Source organism: Scomber scombrus, chromosome 2 (assembly GCF_963691925.1).
Source record: "Scomber scombrus chromosome 2, fScoSco1.1, whole genome shotgun sequence".
NCBI classification, from domain to species: domain Eukaryota; kingdom Metazoa; phylum Chordata; class Actinopteri; order Scombriformes; family Scombridae; genus Scomber; species Scomber scombrus.
Genome location: NC_084971.1, coordinates 27,707,248 through 27,716,247, shown reverse-complemented (window position 1 = coordinate 27,716,247; position 9,000 = coordinate 27,707,248). Strand labels below are relative to the sequence as shown.

The following is a 9,000-nucleotide window of genomic DNA, read 5'->3' as shown; positions in this document are numbered from 1 at the left end:
CACATGAGGTGAAACCAGTGGAGGGGGGGGGGGGGGGGGGGTCAAGGAGATTATGATATTGCCTGGATAATGGAATAAATATGAGCCTATTACACTGCTTGCTTATTGTCAATATACTCTCTGTCCATGTATCATACGTTAAGTCAATATATAGAAATGATGTTGATAATTATGTTGTTGTATGTTAAGTCGATAATGTAATTATTGTGACAGGCCTAATGAACAGTGTATCAGAGAAGATGTCAGAGGATCAACACAAGAGTGATTTAGTGTGACAAAAAAGACAATGCCCAACCTTGACTTTTCTGTTGTTTCAAGTGAAGCGAATGTGAACAAGAATTCCTGTAAATCATACATGAGCAGTCTGCCAAAACAAGCCTGTGACAGAAACATAGCTGGTTAATATGTGAGATAGTTGGGATAGGTGAAATTACAAAGGCTGTTTCATTGGTGAGGTGGTGCTTTTAAAATGCCCTCAAACAAGAAAAAGAAACCAGTGGACGGGAGTTTCGCTCTTGTATGGACACTGGATTAAATCTGAGCCTATTGCACTGCTTGCTTATTGTCAATCTCCTCTCTGTCCATGTATGATATAATAAGTCGATATAAATACATGATGATGTTGATCATTATGTTATTATATAAGTCAATAACATACACTACCGTTCAAAAGTTTGGGGTCACATTGAAATGTCCTTATTTTTGAAGGAAAAGCACTGTACTTTTCAATGAAGATAACTTTAAACTAGTCTTAACTTTAAAGAAATACACTCTATACATTGCTAATGTGGTAAATGACTATTCTAGCTGCAAATGTCTGGTTTTTGGTGCAATATCTACATAGGTGTATAGAGGCCCATTTCCAGCAACTATCACTCCAGTGTTCTAATGGTACAATGTGTTTGCTCATTGGCTCAGAAGGCTAATTGATGATTAGAAAACCCTTGTGCAATCATGTTCACACATCTGAAAACTGTTTAGCTGGTTACAGAAGCTACAAAACTGACCTTCCTTTGAGCAGATTGAGTTTCTGGAGCATCACATTTGTGGGGTCAATTAAACGCTCAAAATGGCCAGAAAAAGAGAACTTTCATCTGAAACTCGACAGTCTATTCTTGTTCTTAGAAATGAAGGCTATTCCATGCGAGAAATTGCTAAGAAATTGAAGATTTCCTACAACGGTGTGTACTACTCCCTTCAGAGGACAGCACAAACAGGCTCTAACCAGAGTAGAAAAAGAAGTGGGAGGCCGCGTTGCACAACTGAGCAAGAAGATAAGTACATTAGAGTCTCTAGTTTGAGAAACAGACGCCTCACAGGTCCCCAACTGGCATCTTCATTAAATAGTACCCGCAAAACACCAGTGTCAACATCTACAGTGAAGAGGCGGCTGCGGGATTCTGGGCTTCAGGGCAGAGTGGCAAAGAAAAAGCCATATCTGAGACTGGCCAATAAAAGAAAAAGATTAAGATGGGCAAAAGAACACAGACATTGGACAGAGGAAGACTGGAAAAAAGTGTTGTGGACGGATGAATCCAAGTTTGAGGTGTTTGGATCACAAAGAATAACGTTTGTGAGACGCAGAACAAATGAAAAGATGCTGGAAGAATGCCTGACGCCATCTGTTAAGCATGGTGGAGGTAATGTGATGGTCTGGGGTTGCTTTGGTGCTGGTAAGGTGGGAGATTTGTACAGGGTAAAAGGGATTCTGAATAAGGAAGGCTATCACTCCATTTTGCAACGCCATGCCATACCCAGTGGACAGCGCTTGATTGGAGCCAATTTCATCCTACAACAGGACAATGACCCTAAACACACCTCCAAATTGTGCAAGAACTATTTAGAGCAGAAGCAGGCAGCTGGTATTCTATCGGTAATGGAGTGACCAGCGCAGTCACCAGATCTGAACCCCATTGAGCTGTTGTGGGAGCAGCTTGACCGTATGGTACGCAAGAAGTGCCCATCCAACCAATCCAACTTGTGGGAGCTGCTTCTGGAAGCGTGGGGTGCAATTTCTCCAGATTACCTCAACAAATTAACAGCTAGAATGCCAAAGGTCTGCAATGCTGTAATTGCTGCAAATGGAGGATTCTTTGACGAAAGCAAAGTTTGATTTAAAAAAAATCTTATTTCAGATACAAATCATTATTTCTAACCTTGTCAATGTCTTGACTCTATTTTCTATTCATTTCACAACGTATGGTGGTGAATAAGTGTGACTTTTCATGGAAAACACAAAATTGTTTGGGTGACCCCAAACTTTTGAACGGTAGTGTAATTATTGTGACAGGCCTAATGAAGATGTCGGAGGAACAACACAAGAGTGATTCAGTGTGAAAAGAAATATGGTGCACAAACTGTTTGACTGTTTTTTCATTTCAAGTGAAGCGAAAGTAAAAAGGAATTCCTGAAAATCATACATGAGCAGTCTGCCAACCCAAGCCTGTGACATAAATTGGCTGGTTAATACGTGAGATAGTTGGGATAGGTTTCATTTTTGAAGGCTGTTTTGTTGGTGAGGTGGTGCTTTTAAAACTCCCTCAAACAAGAAAATGAAACCAGTGGATGGGGGCGGGTCAAGGATTTACGCTATTGTGTGGATATTGGATTAAATCTGAGCCTATTATACGGCTTGTTTATTGTCAATTTCCTCTCTTTAATCAATGAAAATGTCGGTGGTCCTCAAAGGGCACCAAAAACCTGCATGTTCTTGAAATATAATTTTAAAAAACCACAGTTCATCTCTTGCTGTTGGGTTAATTAAATGCTTTTAAAGGATAGGACTTGCTGCATATATGAGAACCCAGAAGAACTGTTAAGAAAAATACCTTTAAATGAGTTACAGGGCCAGTATTTTCAATGTATATCCTTGGAAACACTTGAGGTCTTGAATAAGTGGGGCATTAAAGACCTGCATGTTCTTAAAACTCCCAACCACAAAGTCACCTACAAAATGTCGTCCAGTTTAGTCATACCAAGTAGAGATTTTTCACCGTTACCCTCAATCTGTTTTCTGTGTTCATTCTTAAATATTGTTCTAACAACAATCTGGAAGCAGTATGTTATGAATGTCATAGAACTTATAGAAGTTGTGTTTTGTGTCTTTTTTACCCTTCTTATTCTATCTGCTTGTTTGTTTTATTCATTTAACCATGGAGCACTTTGGGACAGGTGTCTGTGAAGGGTGCTATTAATAAACTTTAATTAAATGAGAAATGTCACCACTCAACCTTGTCAAATGCAATGCAGCCCATTTCCCTGACATGTAATATGTGGTTTGTCCTGTTGTCTAATAACCTTTTTTGTACTCATGCCATCTCAAGAATTACTTCCTATTCAACATGAAGTGTATAAAAACACAGTTACCTGCAGACTTGACAGTGTCTCTGCATCCTCAGCTGACACACTCATCTCCATCCTACTTGAAGGATTCACTGAGAAACCCTGAGGCCTGAACAGGTAATCTTGTTTAATGAATAATATAGATAATACAACATTTTCACCTATATTACACAAAAACGGTGTTTGATGTTTTTTGATTTTTTTGTGTTATTTAATTTTTTTTTGTTTTTGACTTCATTGCAAGAATGCACTAAGTAGATTTGGTTATAATATTCACACTTCTTGCATTCTTCCAGAAAGAGAAAACAAGGAAAGAGACAAATACGTTTAGGAGTCACACATACACATATGTGCTATATAAACAAGGAAATAAAGAGGTTAACAGGTTTTCCTAGTCTGAAAAAAAATATATCGAAATGCGGAAAGTTCAAAGTTTTCTCGCCATAATCTCTCTTTTTTAAAGAAATTGTTTAACATTATAAGGCTGGAGTTACAAAAAAAAGATAGAAAAGATGAAAAACGCACACAAAAAACTAATACTGATGTTAGACAGGGCAGTATTTTTTCTCCTTTTCGTTTTAACATTTATATGGATGATATGTCAGTGCAGTTATACAGATGTGGAAAAGGGTGATTTTTAGTCCATGTAGTGTTGGTCTTCAACAGCTATTGACGATCACCTCGTGATATGGGATAGATTTTGACATTGAATATGATGTGAATAAGAGTAATATTATAATAGTCATGAGCAGGAGAGACAGAAAGTTGATATTTCCTGATTTCTTCCGGTCTGGCAACACTCTTAAAGTGTGTAATAAGAAACATTTAGGGAATTATAACCAATGATCTATCATACAATCTTATCTTTACAGTAGGTGTCGAAAGTTATATGTACAAGCAAACATGTTGGCTCGTAACTTTAGTATGTGTTCAGTGACTGTGAAGACTAGAAAAAGCAGCATGCAGAGATTCACAGTGAGGCTGCTGCTTAAAGCTCCAAGAAGCTGCAGCACAAGCCAAATGCGTGTCAATGTTGGTCAGAGGATACATTATATTATAAAAGAAACAACCGCTGGGACACACAAACACTCACACACACACACCCACACACACTTTCAGAGGTTAACCGGAAGGAAGGATTTTTGCAGCCAATTTCTCTGAACTGTTATATGTGGTTTGTCCTGTTGTCTAATAACCTTTTCTGTACTAATGCCATCTCAAGAACTACTTCCTATTTAACATGAATTGTATAAAAACAGTTACCTGCAGACTTGATAGTGTCTCTGCATCCTCAGCTGACACAAACATCTCCATCTTACTTGAAGGATTCAGTGAGAAACCCTGCTGAGGCCTGAACAGGTAATGAATTATTAATGAATAATATAGATAATTAAAATGTAATGGACCTTTTCATTTTTTTTTTTTTTTTGGTTTGTATGCTGTTTTTTTGTTATTTGTTTTTACTTGTTTTAGACTTTATTGCAATAATGCACAAAGTAAATGTACATTTGCTTATAATATTCATACTTTTATTCTTACAATAAGAGAAAACACGGAAAACAACAAAGAAAGAGAGATATACATATATACTGTATACTACTATAATCGAAGAAAAAACAGCCTTTTAAAAAAATATGCAGTTAAATAGAGAGGGATAGACAATTTAAAGACTTCCAGAGTATAACAGTGAATGGAAAAGACGAGGAGAATTAGTAATTAAACGTTGCTACTATGACACTTTTTAGATATCAAACACTTCAGCTTATCATTTGTATTTTCGGTTTGACTGAGAAATCTTGTAAGATATCCAAGCAAACTAAATACAAATCAGATTCAATTAAACGGGGAACTGACAGTTTCATTCCCATACAGGATGATGAAAGTTCACATGGAAATAATCACAAAGCCTGTTTGCAGTTTTTATCTGAACATGAACTTCATTCACAGGTATGTAACAATTGAAATGACACTCATTGATTTCCTTTTTCTCTCTCTGTCTGTCAGTGTCTCTTTGCCTCCAGCCATGCCCTCATTTTCAACCCTACCACATGTTTGGCTGAGCCTCCTCCTCTTCCTCTCGTACCACTCCCTTGTCCTCTCCTGTCAGATTGGCACCAGCAGCCAGTGTCAGTCTGCTCCTTTTGTACCAGGCTACAACCTGGTGGGAGAGGGCTTTGATGTGGTCACCTCACGGAGAAAAGGAGCCTACATGGTTGATGTTCGGACCTTCCTCGCTCCAAATGGAACCTGTACTCTCTGCTCCAACCCCCTTCAAGGCAACAAGCTGCAGAAAGTAATTTAAATCAGAAAGGCACAAATATAGAATTACACATTCTGCAGCAACTTTAACAGGTCTGCACAAACATACAGGGTCGCCAATAAAGTTGGAATAAAATATTTTTTACCTCTTTCCATGAAATGATTGTGACAATGTGATGTATTCTTGATAGATAAAGTGTATATATTCTCAAAATTGTATTGATCCATCTCATTATACCTGGTCAAAGGTGATTACTGATGTGTATAAATAGAAAATAAAAAGAGAAATGTGTCTGAAAACAAAATTATTCCAACTTTATGGGCGACCGACCATGTATTAATAGTATGTTACCAGAGATTTTCCCTCACTATCATTTTCAGCTTCCAGTCTCAGCAGTGGACTGGCGCCCATTCAGCCGCTGCAATGTTCATCTGTACAGCAGCATACACACCTCCATCAGGTATTCATCATAATTGTTTGAAATGTACAAACACATTCCCCTTAAACAAGCATTGATAATTCAATGTAGTATCTTGTAACACATATTTATACAGTCAGTCTCTTTCTTATCTTTAATTGTCTTTAATTGATTGATGTGAATTCTCCACTAATTTCTTTTTATATTGTCTGTTGGAAAAATTGTGAAATGTTTTTTGGAAATTAAATAGTTTTCATGTTCGGTATTTTATCTGTCCACAGCTCACTGGTTAGAACATACACCTACCAGGACAGCAGTGACTGGAAGGTAGGAAACGGCTACTGTTGAGATAAATGCACTGTACTATTATTAATTATATAGAGAATGCATACATTTTTTAGCCTGACTTATAGTGATATTTATATTTTTGCACTTCTGGTGAATTAAACTCCTTAATGCTTAGCCTGGATCCAGGACTTGCATAATGCCTCCAACATTTTATGTGAAAACAATTATATTAATGCAAGATTATTACTTTTCAATTATCTGTCCCATAAATGTTTTCTGTTGTATTTCAAAGGCCAATTCACTTGAAAGTACTTTTTTCTCTCAAAGAGAATGATCTGTAGCCATGGAGTTTTAATTTTCTTTGCATAGACTTTGGTTTGGTTTTTTAAAAAGGACCAGGAGATTATATTTGGAAAAATAAGCCTGTTTTGTGCTCATTACATTGGGGCATGAAGCAGCTCATGATCTCCTTTATTATCAGGTGGGACTAGATTTTAATAATGTCGGCCTGGAGGTGGGGGGAACACGTTCCACTGCGTATAACTTTGCCACAGCCAGAAGCAGAGAGGACCGTTACACCTTCAGCACACACAGAGCCACATGTAGCCATTACAGGTAATGTATGAAGACCCCCGCAGCTCCACACAACATCAGGTAAGTTTGCATACACAGGTCATTTACTCTGCTGTCTTTTTTGTGTTTAGTTACCGTGTGTCGACCAAACCGCCCCTCAGCTCTGAGTTCGGCAGGGATTTGGAGAGACTTCCTGCTTACTACAGCTATTCAACAAGGGCCCAGTACAGACGGATCATAGAGACCTACGGAACACATTATATCCGCCAGGTTTAAACACATGCATCACTTTTATTTACTTATTTCACAGGAATAAATTATACAACGTTATGTATAAAATGACATATTTTGTGTGTCATTTCAGGTGTATCTTGGGGGGCGATACAGGCGAGTCACAGCTACACGTACCTGTTTGTCCAGGTTGAATGGTCTGTCCTCACAGCAGGTATTTGCAGGACACATCTATTGAAGGCAGTAAGCAAATATACACTCTGTACCAAAAATAACATCTTATATCCCCTCCTGTCATATAGGCACACGACTGCTTATCACTGGGTGTAAATGTAGGCCTGGGAAAATTCAAACTGCCTGCTAGCAAAAAGTTCTGCACCAAGATCCTACAGAACCAGGGTGTCTCTAGCTTATACAGCTCTGGTCTCCACCAACATTATACAGAGGTGGTAGGAGGCACTGGCTGGGTGGGTGAGTTTTCTCTCCTCCGTGATGACTCCCTGGGCTATCGTAATTGGCTGAAAACCCTCAAGGACCACCCTGATGTTGTCCGGTATTCTCTAAGACCAATGTATGAGCTGGTGCCATACTGGTCAAAAAGGATCGGACTGAAGGCTGCCACAGAGCAGTACTTAAAAGACAACAGCATCAGGAGCTCAACCAGACAACCATACTGTGGCTACAGTATCCCCAACCTGGATAACCAATGCTGCCCTAAACAGGCCTGGAGAGGAACACTGGTGGTGACCATTGTCCGAGCCTGGCGTCTGAAAGGAGATTTTTGGGGCAAGACTGAGGGGTGCGTAGACAACAAGAGAAGATCCAGAGAGAAGGCACAATAAACATGATGCATCAAACACAAACATTGACACAGTTGTTTGCTTTTCTGTGTTTTTCCCAACTTGTAGGTATGTCAAGATGTGGTACGGTTCCATCTACCGCAAGACCCGTGTGATCAGGTCAAACTACCCTCGCTGGAACGCTCGCTACTATCTGGGCAAGGTCGATACTAATCTTCTCTTTACAGATTAATTTAAGAGTCTACATCAGAGAGCAAAGCATATCACTTCAATCCCAAAAACAGCTGAGGTCTAAAGGAATTTTTAAAGGAATAATTTGACATAATGGTAAATATGATAATTTGTGCTCTTGTCAAGAGTTAGATGAGGATATTGATACCACTCTCATGTCTGTACAACAAACAGCTCACCTGACTTTGTCCTTAGTGAGTTTTAGAGGTGCAGGTAGGCATATTTCATTGTACAGATATGAGAACAGTATAAATCTTTAATCTAACGCTGCAAAAAAGACATTTTCCAAAACGAAAAACAATTTTTTTTAACCAGTCAACGTTGATACCTTTTCTACTGTTATGAGTCATTATGTAGTCAAAACAGGTTAAAATGAGATTTACAAGAATGCTAACTATAAATTATGTGCTCCTAAGTGTTGAATTACATTATCATTGGGGTTCTTTTTAGAAATAAATTACTTAAAGTATGTAATAAGTAATATTACCTTTGTGATGTACAGTACCAGTCAAAAGTTTGGACACACTTTCTCATTGATGTGAATGGGAAGGTGTGTCCAAACTTTTGACTGGTACTGTATGTGGGAAAAAAAATTAAAAAAAACTTTAGGCAAAACAAAAACTATCAAAAACCCTTTCTAATGGTTATTGGAGGTGCTTCTCTTTGTGGAGGCCATACATGTTGTCATAAACTACTTTTTATATTGCTGCTTATGATACTTTAGTTGTCTGCTGTGGTTTTATATGATTAGCTGTGAACAACAACCAACCAAGTGGACGAGTGTAACTAAAGAAATAACCCTAACCCTAATAGTTGTTGAACATCAGACACATAGCACTCATTTTGTCATCATTTAA

General features: G+C 38.2%; 1 protein-coding gene across 1 annotated transcript; it reads left to right on the top strand.

Annotated features, from left to right (window-relative positions):
• The first annotated feature begins 4,913 nt into the window (after positions 1-4,913).
• LOC133986445 (perforin-1-like) lies at positions 4,914-8,471 on the top strand. The gene is made up of 5 exons (XM_062426265.1): positions 4,914-5,635; positions 6,790-6,923; positions 7,013-7,151; positions 7,246-7,326; positions 7,415-8,471. The coding sequence occupies exons 1-5, from the start codon at positions 5,216-5,218 to the stop codon at positions 7,952-7,954; spliced, it is 1,314 nt and encodes a 437-aa protein (XP_062282249.1). The 5' UTR covers positions 4,914-5,215; the 3' UTR covers positions 7,955-8,471.
• The last annotated feature ends 529 nt before the right edge of the window (positions 8,472-9,000 follow it).